The sequence below is a fragment of the Pan paniscus genome, chromosome 7, assembly GCF_029289425.2.
Source record: "Pan paniscus chromosome 7, NHGRI_mPanPan1-v2.0_pri, whole genome shotgun sequence".
NCBI classification, from domain to species: domain Eukaryota; kingdom Metazoa; phylum Chordata; class Mammalia; order Primates; family Hominidae; genus Pan; species Pan paniscus.
The window spans coordinates 83,885,995-83,901,855 of NC_073256.2; the positions used below are offsets into that span (position 1 = coordinate 83,885,995).

At 35.8% G+C, this 15,861-nt stretch overlaps 1 protein-coding gene across 1 annotated transcript in view; it reads left to right on the forward strand.

Moving 5' to 3' along the window:
* The window catches only part of PREX2 (phosphatidylinositol-3,4,5-trisphosphate dependent Rac exchange factor 2), a 285,119-nt gene that overhangs the window by 201,458 nt on the left and 67,800 nt on the right, over positions 1-15,861 (forward strand). The window contains exon 36 of the mRNA XM_063606803.1: positions 4,067-4,181. Coding sequence (XP_063462873.1) covers positions 4,067-4,181 — 115 coding nt within the window. The remainder of the gene's footprint in view (positions 1-4,066; positions 4,182-15,861) is intronic.

Sequence of the window (15,861 nt, forward strand, 5' to 3'; positions counted from 1 at the left end):
AATGTTAGCAGACTGACACTGTTCTTAAAATTATTCTTCAGAGATTCTATGTTTTTCCTGATTAATCCCTTTCTTGGGAAAGCCTTGAAAGGTATTTTGAGTAAGTGGAAATGTAGCCCGCTTCAGTCTAAGAATAATTTAATCTTTAATTTTCTGTAACATTCATTAGGTTTTCCTTTTTTGCTGACTACCTAAATTTAATGGAATGTTTTTCTTCCTCTACTTGAAAAGTAGTAGAAGTAAATAAACTAAATATTCAACCAAGTATGTTGATACTGCTTTTGAGAAATATATTATTTTATGGATGAGAACTAAGGAAATTAGACAAGGAAATGCCAAATTTAACATGTTTGAAATTAACATGTTATTTAATTTGGTAGAATGTCATTCTGGGTTTTTTATAACAATAAATAAACAAGTTGTTTAGCTAAAATAGGGAATGTTGTCATCTTTTCTCTGTCATACAAATTTTAGTTTTTAAATATAAAACTCATCTTTTTTTGTTCATTCCCCACAACCCTATACATGTGACACAGAATTCTTACTAAGACTCTTGGCAAAATTGTTAGGCACTTTTCCAATTTTTAAAAAATTTTATGTGATTGTGAATTTTAACTGCCTTGTTAATTTGGAATAATATTGTCAAAAATGTAATGAAAATAGAAATTTATGAGATTGTAGAAGTATTCATTAAAATTATATTAAATTATGTTTATATACTTGTTCTTATATAAAATTTGGGACAGGACTGGCCATTCTGGCCAAAGTTGAACCATCAAGATCTTTACAAAAATTAGTTCCCAGGTGGCTTCCCCCAAGCCCTCTCCCCTCACAGTTCCACTGCTGTGCCATCCCACTGTTCTCCTTCCTGTCTTTCTGGTTTTAAGTCACAAATCAAAGTGTTTTTGCATGGACCCTTCTCTTAGTCCTACAAACTTTGTGTTTGGCTAAGCACACTCTGCATAATCAGTATCTCATTGGAATTAAATTAGGTAATACCTGTACAGCATTTGGCATGTTGCCTAGTAAATAAAACTCATTCAATAAGTAAGAATACTCATGAGCTGTCTTAATACTATTATTTAATTAAATTCTTTCTCATTAACCATAATTAGTAGGTACTTTTATGTTGCAAGTCAAAAATGCAGAACCTGAGAATCTCAGATATTAATTAACTTGACCAAAGTCACACAGCAGAAACTGGAACTTTACTCTAATACATCAGCTTTCCAGCTGGTAAGAGTAATTTATCTTGAATTATGACTATTGACAGACTGAATCCTCCTGGGATATTTACCTTTCACAAATAGCAGCTTGTGAACATGGCATGTATTTAAGGATTATTTTATCAGGGAGAGTTTCTTTTATTTCCTGTGTGTATTCAGGACCAGAATTTTGTTGAGCCAGTTACAACTATTCTAATTAACGAAGATGTAGGCTCTGAGAGAGAAAGCCTGTCCTTTTCCCTTTGAAGGGTTGCTGAAAATGAACTTGCAATAGGCAGATTAATAAGGAAACAAAGCATACAAAATTTATTTAATGTGCACGGGGCAAAATCATGGGAGAGTGATTACCCAGTAATTCAGTGAGGTGCAGATACTTATATACCCTTCTTCATAGGCGATGGGAGAGGTGGGGAATGTAGGAGGTAGTAAAATGTTTATTAGGGAGAATGAATGGGCCCAGGAGACAGAAATTAACTTGTAAATGATTGTCTTGGAATTTGAATGAGCTGGAGAAATAGACATTATCTTGTGGGAAAAGTCCTTCTAGGTGGGTTACATTCCACAGTCTTCTTTTCTAGGATAGATAATGAGATTTCCAGGGAGGGTAGGGAAAGCAATTGTGTTTTCTTTTGCAGGTCTAGTCTTAAGGTAGATAGGGCATATCAGAGAAAAGCCTCATCCAATATCTGCTGACTTGCAGAAGCCTTTAATTTAAAGTAATCAGTATACCAAAGTGTCATATTTTAAAGGTAAAGTTTCCTGGGCTCCTTCCCAGAAGCCATAAGAAATAAACAAATTAAAAATTTGTGAAACAAGCACACAAATTTCATTTTCTGTATTGAAGTAAATGTAGTATGTTTTCTCCCTAATCTTCCACAATTGCTTTTCTCAACTATAAACCAATTTTTTAAATTTCCATTTAAAAAAAAATCTGCAAATTTGACATGGATCTTTAAAATTTTATTGTTTTCTTCAGTGTTCTGGAATTCTGACTAGTTTAATAAAACTATAGCACAGCTAAAATTAGCAGTCAGTTTCCTATTCCCCCCCTCAAAATGGTGATAGTTTCTTTCACTTTAAAGAAATCTCGTGATTTAGTTTAGAAACTAGTGCATTTAGCAGTCTTGAAAGAAGATTGTTTTGAATTTTGAAATTGTTTATTAAAAATTGAGGCTCATAAGTAGTGATGCATTTCAAGGGAAAATAATTTACATTTCCAACTTGGATCCATAGCCATTCCTGTTACTGGCAACCTTTCCACAGGAAATCTTGTATTTCTGGGCCCTTGTCCTGTGATTTATTTCCTCTCCAAAATTTTTTAAATGATACCTCATAAAGGTTAAAGGAAAAATACTGAATCAAAAATGTTATTAAAAAGGAAATTTATATGCTTTTCAAAATACATTTAAAATTAGTGAGATATTATAACTAAATTGACAATTTGAGTAGAGGTGATTTTCTAAGATTTCAATTTATACTTTTTATTACATTAATATTTCTTAATTAAGGTTATACAAGAATGTGAATATGCATGGGGAGTGAAAATTTCCATTTTTTTACTCTGACATGTTTTTGTTGTTGTTACTGTTGTTTTAGAAGACAGAGTCTTACTCTGTCCCCCAGACTGGAGTCCAGTGGCACGATCCTAGCTTACTGCAGCTTCAAAATCCTGGGCTCAAGTTATCTTCCCACTTCAGCCTCCTGAGTAACTAGGACTACGGGTGCATGCCACCATGCCAGGCTAATTTTTTAACTTTGTTTTTTTAGAGACAGGGTCTCGCTATGTTGCCTAGGCTAGTTTTGAACTTCTGACCTCAAATGATCCACCAGCCTTGGCTCTCAAAGTGCTGGAATTATAGGCATGAGCCACTGTGCCAGGCCTCTGACATACATTAATGCACAGTTCTGCCTCTCATACATATGTTGCGAATATGTACGTATATGTGTCATGTGTAATAGACGTGTGTGTATAAATATCAAATACATTGGAAGTGTGAGTTTAGCTTCACAAAGAATGTTGTAGGGGAGGAAAAATAATTTTCTCTCTACCTTTCATAGTTCTTCGTTGGGATGGTCCCCATAGCAAAAGACAAGTTAACAAGAGAAAAACAAACAGAAGTTTAATAACAGGTATACTTCATGTATACATGAGAGATACCTAAGGAATAGTGACTAAATCTGAAAGAGGTAGTTTTGAACTTAGGCTTAAATATAACCATTTTCTACTGAGAAGAAGGGTCTAGGGAAGGCCCAGTTAGGGGGAGGTGACCAGGAAAGCACCATAAAAAAAAGGGTAAGATTTGTTGTGCAGATAAAACTATCTGTGATCATCTTCCTTCTCTTCCTAGTACAGAGGGGGAGACACTGTTACAAGTAGAGGTTTCCTTTATGGATGTAAATTTTCCTTATCAAAGGGAAACTTCTACTCGGTTTTCAGAGTTTCTCCTGTGTCTGTGCGCAGTTTCTCAAAATAACCAGATCAAAATAATCCTTATGCCAATGAGGCATATTTTGGGGTGATATATTCTGGTCTCCTACAGTTATATTTTGGAGCGGCATATTTTGGGCTCCCACAACATATACAAAATGTTTTAAAAATAGAGGACAGTTAAACCAGAAATTTTCTTTGCCCATTGGACAGAAAAATCACCAAATGTTTGGTATTTATTTTGAGAGCAGAACAGTTTTCATTCATTTTTTGGACCTAACATAGTTTTTTTGCATATATGTTGATAATTGGTCCTATTTGCTAAATTTACTAATAATCAATAAAATTATACTACACGTGGAGAAATGGAGTTATAAAGTTGCTTGTAAAATATGTTTACTTGTTTACACAGCACTGGAGAGCATGGAAGGATATTATTACAGAGACAATGTTTCTGTGGAAGAATTTCAAGCTCAGATAAATGCAGCCTCACTGGAAAAGGTCAAACAGTACAACCAGAAGCTCAGGTATGTAACAATCCAACTGAAAAATAATGAGTGTCTATATTTTGATAGAAATATATTAATAGGACTTTTGATGCTATTTATCATATTAGATTATTAATGACATTTCTTTTGATATAAATTCCTCGGATTTAGGGTTTAATATTTTAAATATTCTAATTTGCTATACTTTTTCCCAGCAAAAATAATTAAGTAAAAGTGTGTTGACATTTTTATGCAAATTTAAAAATTTCTGAAGCGATAAAGAGAAGGGGTTAAATATATAGTAGACCATTTCCAAGAAAGAAAATCACTGACATATGTTATAGTGGTGTCCCCTATGAGATTTATTGGATTAAGGGTAAAATAGGTTTCTCTGTGTACCACCAAATAGCTGGCACCCCCACACAGAGAGAAGAATATGTGTTCAGCATGGAAGATATGATTGATCATGTGCTTGGTATTGGAAAAATATTTACTTTCAAATGTGTCCCTTAATGCTTGCATTTTACTGTCTTTTTCCCCCCCAAAAATAGTGTTACTGGTACAATGATAAATGACAGGGAAAATTAACCACAGTAAGTGAAAGGAAATGTATTATAATTCAAAAGCTTTATTTGTCAACAAATTATTAGTGTATGTGTGTGTGAATATATATACATATATATATTCACACACACATATCTCCTTCTTATCTTATGAATTACCCTGTTGACAGATCACTTTCAAAAACTTAACAAATTAAGGCTTTTATTTTTAAAAGAAAAAATATTTTTGTTCTATCTTGAGCCTTAATAAATCAAAAATACTATTTTGACATTTTTAATTTTTTGTCCTGTCAACTTAAAAGGAAGAACCTGAGGCAAAATTAGTATAAGTAGAGAGTTTATTTGGGCCAAGCTTGAGAATTGCAAGCCAGGAGCATAGATTCAAATTGCTCTGAATATTCACTCAAATTAGCAGCAATTACAAATAGATTTTTAAAGGAAAAAATGGGAGACAAGGAGTGAGCTGATACAAAGTTGTTTGTCAGGCATTCTCACTGATTTACAGAAATAACATTGACAAGTGGTTGGCTATGCATTGTTAAGCTCTAGGGTGTGGGTTGTAGCATCCAGTGTGGCATCTTTATGTTAAGTTACAGCTACTTATGGTGATAGCCAGCAGTTTCAAGAGATAAATACATAGCGCAAAGGGACTAGGAGGATGTAATTGCTGTTTCATTTTAATGTCTCTCTGGGCCTGTTAATTAAAATAGCTTGCATTCCTCAGATGAAAGTTATTTTCTTCTCTCGTTTCCCCCTTTTGATCAAAAATCTTTCTTCTTAACAGCATTGATGATCAAAATTTGAGTTTCAAGGTGTCCATCATCAGGAAGGCTCATTCCCAAGTAGTTCTGTTAAAGTCATTGATTTATGGCTGCTGTTGCTTGTTGAATCGTAGCTAGACTTCAGAGTATCATCAATTTAGTTTCATCAGAAGAAGAAAAACAACAAGAGATAGTGGAAATATAATCCATGTAAGGATTATAACTAAAAATAAAATTTAAATGCCAGAACAGCAACAAAGACAGAACTATTCCATTAGGCAGTCAACTAAAAATATCATGAAGAAAATTAAATCCAGGTTCTTCTTTAGAGACTCATAGCTGGGAAGTAATTCAAGATTTAATCCAAATTGTAGGCAAATAATAAAACTCAAAAACAATGGACAAGACTAGAATCTAATAACAGGCGTACTATAGTTTTTTTCTGAAACATTTTTTCTTTATCCAGTTCTCCATTTTTACCAAAGACAAATCTTAGTTGAACCAATTTATTTGCAAAATAAGTTTTAGTGTTATGATGCTTTGCCTACTTATTTGCATAAAGTGCAAGAAGAATAGTGAATGGCCATATAGTCTCTTTTAAGTTGGCTTTACCAGGACTTCCACAGTAGCTTTAGATTCAGCTTTTAAAAGCCCCAAGGCCAGCCAATCCAAGGATTTGCCCTCAGACTGTCTGCAGTACTTGTAAAAAATGGGTGAACTCTGCTCTTCTTGAGATCCCAAAATAACCTGAGTTCCTGGTCCTGTCAGAAAGTGACATTCTTTAGTTACCATGAGGACAGAAACCTTATAAAGGAATTGTGCAGACAAAGTGCCAGACCAGTCTTTCCAAGGGTTTTTTTAATTGGCTCTATAAAGTCCACATCAATTCCTCAAAGCAGTCTGATTATATCTGAAACTATGCCATTCCAGTCAAAGTTTCAGTAAAAGAACCAGTATATCTAATTATGTATCTTAAAAAAGAATACAGATTTTTGTTGAATTTATATAAACAACTACATTGCTAGAAATTAAGAGTACTCACAAATAGTTCCCAAATTTTGGAGAAATGTGATACAGAGAAAGTCAATTGTTTTGGCTTTACTCACAAAAGTATACTTCACCCAATTGCTATAAGCTGTAAATGGCTCACAAAGAAAAAAAAAATAGTTTTCTTGACTCTAGAAAATAAAACATAAAAAGCATCAGCAATGTCTCAAACAAAAAAATCATAAAAAATTATTTTAGTCCTCTATTAGTTTAGTCTCATGGAATTAATTCTTGTTCCACTTGATGTTGGGTTAGCAATTCTCATGAACATATCAGCTCTTCAGTTAGGATCCTGGAAGTTTTTTCTTAGTCCAATGGTATGATCTCCAAGTAATCAGAAACCTATATTCACATCAGTCTTTTCCATCCTTGCATGAACTTCTTTGAAGACACAACACTTTAGAATTTTACTTGCTTGTAGAGATCTTTTAGAAGATGCATCAGAATTAAGTAATTAACTGTGCAAATGACTTAAAATGATCATAGTTATATATATAATTGAAAAGTAAATTTGTTTATGTCTGTGGCCTATAATAATTTAACATAATAAGCATAATTATCACTGATAACATATATCAAGGCAAACCAGTATTTTAGAAAGCTCATATAATTTTAGGACACATATTACTAACACATTTATATAAATATACCCAAAGAATGCTAAACACCATTTCTTATTTGATAGTACTTCCTGTATGAATGTAATATACCAAATAAGCCTAATATGTCTGTCTTGGACTTACAGGGGTTACTTTGGGAAACACAGTTTTAGAATTTGAAATGTGATTTGAGGAAGTATGTCAAATATTAAAGGTTTAAAACATTTGTTCAAAATAGGATCATAAGTAACTATAACATGAGATTCATTTAGCCAAAATGATAATTCCAAGATTTCAAAAGGCAAAAATCTTTATTCTTTGATAGAGAGAAGACTTAGTTTTTCAAAAAATCAAAATACCTAATAAAGACAGTATGAGACCAACAGAATCTTTCTCTTTTTTGACAGTTTACTCAAAAGGTAAACAAAAGATTTTTATTATCTCATTAATATTGTGTAAAAATCCTATTCAAAAGAAAATACCAAGTTCTACCTTTGCATCAGTGTATTATTAATGGTAAAGTTATTTTAATAAAACCTTATAAACAAATCCATCCAATCTTAATCAGCTTTGACCACACAAGATAAGATTTTCATAAACCTTTTATAACCTTTTAAAATTTTCTTTTCTTTTCTTTCTTTCTTTCTTTTTTTTTGGGGGGGGGGGGACAGAGTCTCCCTTTGTTGCCCAGGCTAGAGTGCAATGGCATAGTCTTGGCTCACTGCAACCTCCACCTCCTGGATTCAAATGATTCTCCTGCCTCAGCCTACCAAGTAGCTGGGACTACAGGCACTTGCCACCACGCCCGGCTAATTTTTGTATTTTTAGTAGAGATGGGGTTTCACTGTGTTGGCCAGGCTGGTCTCAAACTCCTGACCTCGTGATCTGCCCACCTCAGCCTCCTAAAGTGTTGGGATTACAAGCGTGAGCCACCATGCCTGGCCTAAAATTTTCTATTAGAGAGCAGAACAATGCTCTAAGAAAACCCTGTTATTCTAATAGCACGCCCCAGATCCTGACCCTGCATCAGTGTGCTTTTAATATTAATGTTAAGTTTTTAGAAAAACTAAATAATCCCTTTTAATTTCAGCCAACTTGATCACACACAAAATTTCTTTCACAAGATCCATCTTCCGCAAACCTTCTACAGCTTGCTTAAAACATCAGTGGTATCCTACATTTTACCATAGGACAAAACTTTACTTTCCCTTCTCCCTTATTGTGACCATATAAAGTTCTCTCTCAAGTAAAAAAAAAAATTACTCTATCTTTTCAACTTTCTTTACATCATATTTTCTTTATATGTTCTGTATATAGACATGTTTCTCTTATATCTGGTAGTTTTAGTTACACATACTGATTACAGTTTGCATTAGTTTGTTCTCATACTGCTAATAAAGACATACCCAGGACTGGGTAATTATAAAGGAATGAGATTTAATTGACTCACAGTTCCATATGGCTGGGGAAGCCTCACAATCATGGTGGAAGGCAAGGAGGAGCAAGTCGCATCTTACATGGCAGCAGGCAAGTGAGAGAGCATGTGCAGGGGAACCCCCATTTAGAAAACCATCAAATCTCTTGAGATTTATTCAATATCATGAGGACAGCATGGGAAAGACTCACCCCCATAATTCAATTACCTCCCACTTGGTCCCTCCCACAACATGTGGGGATTATGGGAGCTAGAATTCCAGATTTAGGTTGGGACACAGCCAAACCATATCACAGTTTTAACCTAGTCACTAATTTTCAGTGAAAAACCTAAAAAGTAAGTAATTTTGAACTATTTTATACTAGTATTTTTTGATGAAAACCATTTTATAATTCCTTAGAAAGAGGTTTTCTCAATTTCTGTTTACTAACAGATCTAAATATATTTAGTTTTACTATGCCATATAGAAATATGATATTAAAGTATATAAATGTGAATTTATGTTTAACAATTAATGTTTCAGTATTTTAACTTACTTAGAATGACTCAGACATTTTATGATTAGCTATTACTTAATTTAACATAACACAATCTTAAGACTTTTAAATTACTGAAAAGAATTAGGAAATTATGAAACAGGTACCCTCTATAATGTCTTCCCCAGTTGTCCTAGGTCCCTAATATTTACATGGCATCCAAAGATGGCAATGAAGAGAATGGCCCACCTGGTTCCTGAATTTCCACACCAAGTACAGAGCTCAGAACAGAGGAGAGAGCTGTGAAGAGTATGATTGGAGGATCGGACCCCTCCCAGCATGGCCAGGAGGAAAAGCTGGGCCAGGGAGAAAGAGGCCATGTTAAGCTTTATTTTGCATTTTAGTTGGTGGTCTAGGCTCTGAGGACTTGTCCCCAGACCTCACTGTGGCCATCTGTCTGGATCCCAGATCTACATGCTCAAATCCAAAGACATAAGCTCACAGACAAATTAAGCAAATATTTAAAAATATCATACAAGCTACAGTTTTATGACCTTAAAATATCTAGCAGAGATAGTATAAACTTGTCTGACCAGCAAACACAGACAAAAATGTCCAAATTATGAAGCTCTTCCTATTTTATTTTACCAACAATTTTTAAACTATATTTACCAAAGATTACTAAAATCGTGTGAATTTGAAAAGCATTTGGTCTAGTTATTTTATTTATGGGTACACTTATGTACAAGCCAGTTTGGTGTTATAGACAACATACAAAAAAAAGATGTGTACACATGTATACACAAAAATACAGGCAGTCATAAAGATCTTATAGGTTTAGTTTTAAAACTTTAGCCATGAGTCAGATAAAACTCTCTAGTTTAAAAGGACAGTTGTATTCAAACTGTGTCTTTGTAAATGGAAAAGGTTAAAGTTTATCTGTTTCATGTGGCTGAAGCCCTTACTGAATTTTAGAGAAACAGGGTAGCAAATTTGCATCTCAAATCAAAGATAGAAAATGTAATATTTTTAAAGAATGAATTTGGGTATGTTAGAGGAAGGTTAAAAATGAATTTCAAGTAACACAAAATCATAGAAATTTACCATAGAATTTCATAAGGAGGCCAATTTCATTCAGATAGGTAGCTTTTAATTTAGTGTCTGTTTTCCAAATGGGCTTAAGGTGGAGCCCATTAAGGAACAGGGTCAACAAAGTATTTGCAGTTTTTAAAGCTGAATAATTTAAATACGTGAAAAGCAGGCACAGTTGGAAGGCAGAGCAATTAGATTTTTTTAAATCAAGCATTCTAATTTTGCACTGAATCCTGGATTCTCCCCTCACAAAGAAAGGGAAACACCATGGGACCAGGCCAAGCAATGCTTCTACAGTGCACTGTGCTACAAAGACATTTCTCCAAGGTTTAAACCTCACCTGTCTCATCTAAACTCCCAAGGAAATGAGTAGTGTCCTGTAGCAATAACCATTTATTGTAAACAATAGCCCTCAGCCACCTCCAAAACTGCAGTTCTGCCAGTGACTCTCCAGTCATCACATACACCAAGGTCAAGTTCTCACTTAGTACAAAGTAATCTCTGGTAGTCCTGAAAGCCAACGAGATCAGGTAACACAGTACAAAAGACGGCGGTAGGGTATGAGACCTCAGACGAATCTGTCCATGACTCTCTAGACTTTACAGGAAGACAGATGACCCAAAAAAGGGGTCAGTGGCACCTTTTTCTGTGTTTCTTAAACAGTCTGAGTCATTAGATATCTCTCCCAGATCATTTTATGTGGTACCTAAGATGGCAAAGAGGAAAAAGGAGTCAGGAAGAATAGAAGTAAACAATAGAACAATTTTTAAGAAAGAAAGTAAGCAGAGGGAACAAGCAGATAATTAATGAAGGATTTCCATCCACAGGAAAATAGTAGTCCCCAAAACAGGATCCAAAGAGAGAAAGCAGAAAGGCCTTAATATGTATTATATATATATATATACACACACACACACACACACATATATATACACACACACTATATATATTAATATATGTATATAATGTGTTTGTGTGTGTGTGTACTTGAATATCAGCTTTTAGTCAAGCTGACTTCTGACCATAGCATCCTTTTAAAAAATACATTTTAATAAATCTTTTATTATCAGATTATAGCCAAGAAAAACAGCTGGTAATCTGGCTTTTTTTTCTTTCTTTTTTTCTTTTTTTTTTTTTTTTGAGACGGATTTTCACTTTTGTTGCCCAGGCAGGAGTGCAGTGGCACGATCTTGGCTCACCTCAACCTCCACCTCCTGGGTTCAAATGATTCTCCTGCCTCAGCCTCCCGAGTAGCTGGGATTACAGGCATGTGCCACCACGCCAGGCTAATTTTGTATTTTTAGTAGAGGCGGGGTTTCTCCATGTTGGTCAGGCTGGTCTCAAACTCCCAACCTCAGGTGATCTGCCCGCCTCGGCCTCCCAAAATTCTGGGATTACAGGTGTGAGCCACTGAGCCCAGCCAAACCTTTTTTTTTTTTTTTTTTTTTTTTTTACCAAAGGCACTCTCCTGAGTAGCAAAGTCAAAAGTCACAAAAATATTAAACCAAAAGGAGCTAATTCCCTAATCAGGAATAAAACCCAGGCCCTGGTGGTAAAAGCACAAAATCATAGCCACTAGACCACAGAGTGCAAGGCTTTCTTACTTTTGCCTTTTTTTTTTTTTGGTTTTTAAATCTTGCTGGGTATTCAAAGCAGCCTGTTTGAGCATTTAGAGGATTTTAACTTGATTCAGATGTAATCTCAGCAGGAGTGCTGCCTCAGCTCATTCCCTGGATGTTAGCATTTCAACATCAGCATCAATAATTAGTCTTGGTTTAAAGAAAATGGTCGGATCTACATGTTTATAATCTCAGTAGTTTTATTTTCATTCATTTCCCCATTTTAGACTATTAGTCTTTTAATTACCTGTTATATCGACCTAAGCAATTGTCAGCTAGGCAACAAAGGTGTATTTTGGAGACCCATCTTGTTCATTGGGTGGTGTTTTTATTCATTTATTTATTTACTTAAGTTTCTCTTTTTTATCCCCCATCCCCTCGGTGTTTTCACGGACGGGTTTTTTAGTTGAGCAAAGAATAGTTTGAGAACCAGGCATTCCCCAGAACCAGAAGTTGCTCACAGCGACTCCAGGACTGGAGTCACTATGTCACAAGAGGAGTTTCAGGGAGGGAGTCAAACACCTAGGGAATTCCCTGTGGTGGTGGTGATGGGTATGTACTGTTTACCTCCTGAATGGAGGCAATTGTCTCAGGATTTCTTTTAGAAGTTTTTTTTTCAGTACCATTGGAAGTAGGTCTTTAATTATCTGGTTCCAAAACCAGCTTTTTCTTATTGTGCACAAAAATAAATTATTTTAGGTATTTCAAAAGATCCCCAGTTTTGGCAAGGTTTATTGTTTGACTATTCCATGTTAGGTGGGTCCACTTTCCTAGATATTTACAAGAAGATGTCCATAGTGTTATATATAAATTCAGCTGATGTTTAATAGGAGTTGGTCACAGATGAAAAATGAAGCCCAAATTTCAAAAATAGGAAAGTATCTGCAATGTTTTAAAGCATGCTGTGTAAAACCAGGCCACTGGTGCCTAACTGGCAATCCTTACCCAAACCTCTGCTGTAGACAGGGGCAGGAAAACTTTGACCTGAAGACCCTGGTCCTGAGACAGGCTGAAGGAGGCAGTTCTCTGCAGAGCTCTTTGCCTGAATCATCTGTCTAAAGACAGAGACTGAAGCCCTCATTCGTAAAGGAAAGAGAGAGGGTTTGAAAAACAGCCCAAATAAAGTATAGACCTTTGACCAAAGACTGGGAGGTCTGAATTCAGGTGAACTCACCTGAAACACCCAATAGGACTTCTGAAGATGGAATGTTTGTGCTGGTACCAAGCCCTGCTTTCAGAGAAAAACACCAGTTGGTCCGGGGGAGTCACTCTGAAATCTGCCAAGTTATGCCAAATATGTCGACCTAAAAGGAAGAAACGAAAGCAAAATTAATATAAGTAGAGAGTTTATTTGGGCCAAGCTTGAGGATTGCAACCTAGGAGCATGGATTCAAGTTGCCCTGAATAAACACTTTGATTAGCAGCAGTTAGGAGTGGATTTTTAAAGGGAAGAAAGGGGGATGGGGAGTTAATCTTGACTTCTTAAAAAGTATGTCTACTGACTAAGAAACATTGATTTAAGAAGTTTAAGTCCAATCTTGCAAAAATCTTTCAATTGTCAATTGTCATCACAAGAGAAATTTTGCCTTGATATCTGACAAAATATATTCTTCTGTGGCTGGATGCAGTGATTTATGCCTATAATCCCAGCACTTTGGGAGGCTGAGGTAGAAGGATCACTTCAGCCCAGGAGTTCAAGACCAGCTTGGGCAAATAGGGAGACCCTGTCTCTACATTTTTTTTTTAATAGCCAGGTGTGATAGCCCAGTTATTCCAGAGGCTGAGGTGGGTGGATGCCTTGAGCTGTGGAGGTCAAGGCTGCAGTGAACTGTGATCATACAGCGCAGCACTCCAGCCTGGGTGACAGAGAAAAAAAATCAAAGTTAAAAATTTATTCTTGCGTTAGTTTTAAACAAAATACAAAATTAAAGCATTTGTAGAGAACTTGTAGATCTGAGAATATAACTCTTGACTCCAGTTTAAGAAAATGGGTCTACATCATTGCTGTAGCAATTTAATCTCCTTGTTGGGAAGAGCCAGAGTTGTTTGAATTTACTGAGAATTTTGCTTCCAAATAATAATTTTAAGCCACGATTCACACTGTGTCACTGTCCTGCTCAAAGCACTTTAGTGATGTCTTATTCCCACCTCCTAAAAAAGTCACAAACTCCTCAGCATGGCAGTTGGGATCTTTCATGACTTGGCCCAAGATTGCTTTTGTCTACTGTCTATGGATGCATCAGCAATGATGTGTTCTCCTCTTTTTTTTTTTTTTTGGAGACAGAGTCTCACTCTGTCACCCAGGCTGGAGTGCAGTGCAGTGGTGCAATCTTGGCTCACTACAACCTCTGCCTCCCAGGTTCAAGCTATTCTCCTGTCCCAGCCTCCCCAGTAGCTGGGACTATAGGCATGCCACCATGTCCAGCTAATTTTTGTATTTTTTGGTAGAGACGGAGTTTCACCATGTTGGCCAGATTGGTCTTGAACCCCTGACCTCAGGTGATCTGCCCACCTTGGCCTCCAGAAGTGCTGGGATTACAGGCATGAGACACCTTGCCTGACCCTCATTTCTAATCATGTGCTGTACTTGCCTTCTTCCATGACTTTTCACCTCTCACTTAGTATCTGCTTCCAACTGTTTATAAAACTACTCTTGGTGTAAATCAATGTCCAGTTCTAGTATAGTTCCCTTTGTAAAATATTTTTCTTTTAGTATTGGACTGGAATAAAACCTGAGCACTAGAATTTTAGAAAGCTTCTTAGGAGATTCTACTGTGCACCCCAAATTGGAAACAAATCCCCTAAAGTGGTTCTTAAAATATGATCCTGAGACCAGCGTCATCTGTATCATCTGCAGACTTGCTAAAAGCTCTTGGATGAGCCCAGCAGCCTTTGTTTTAATAAACTTGGTGGGTGATTCTTATGCACATTCAAATTTCAGAACCATTGCCCTTGGCCAAAATGAATATCAGATCATTCTACTAGTCTTTAAATGTGCTTTATTTATGGTTATTACAGAATTCAGTGTTCCTCGAAAATGATACAGCTACGTGTACAGATTTCTTATCTTTTTATTCTAGTATAAGCTCTTTGATACATGTACTACGTTTATCTTGGTATCACCCATTGTGTTTATCAAAGTATTTTGCCTAAGAATCTCTCCACAAATATATGTGTAGTGCATTAAAGCTTTTAGGTATAACTAGCAGGGAAAAATGGGAATGTGACACACCAGTCACACTCCTGTGGATCTTTTATTAAAAAACAGAAATGTAATATATACTCATATAAAACAGATAGCTGACAAGAGGTTTTTAATAATGATACTTTATTAAGAAAATAACATGAGCATTAATTACATGATACCCTGTTCTCCTAAGAAAACATTTTAACGTCTCTTTCTTGGAGAAAGCATTTTTAAATGTACAATCTCCAGTACAAATTAGGTGCCTTTGTCAGAACTACCTGCTGTATATCCTCCTTGTTGTGTATTAGATTTCCTTTGCACAGGAAGACAATTATCTTCCTTTTGACTTTCAATAATGCCTTCTCATTTTGCTTGCTTCTTGGGTAAGGTGTTGATTTCTTCCTTTATTTTTCCTGTTAATCTGTAACCACAAATAGTCCTAAATTGCTTTTGGGCAATCTGCTCTTGGTTTTACGGGCCACAAGCCCACACTGACCAATTCTTTATAGGGGCTCTTACTGCCTGTGTTAAAAAGTCACCCTGAGGTGTCAGTCTTTCCTTAATAACCGAGTGCCTTTTTCACACTTTCACTTCAAACCATTTCATTCTGGAAAGTAATGTGTTTACTTACTAGTTGGACCTCAGAAGATGACTTTTTTTTTTTTTTAACTTACAACAAACTCTTTATCATTGTCTTAGAAAGCATGCTTTAGATTATAAGTTTCAGAAACCAAACTCAAACTGGCATAAGTAAAATACTGACTTGGCTCGTCTAACAGAGATATCCAGGCTGTGGCCACTTCAGGCACAGCTCTATCCAGGGGGATTACAGGTCCTCAAGATACCATTTCTCTCTCCATCTGCTGGTGTTTCTTTCCTCTGTGTGGCCTTCCTTTTTGGGTAAAGATGGTTCCTACAAACGAGTGTTCTATTCTCAGAA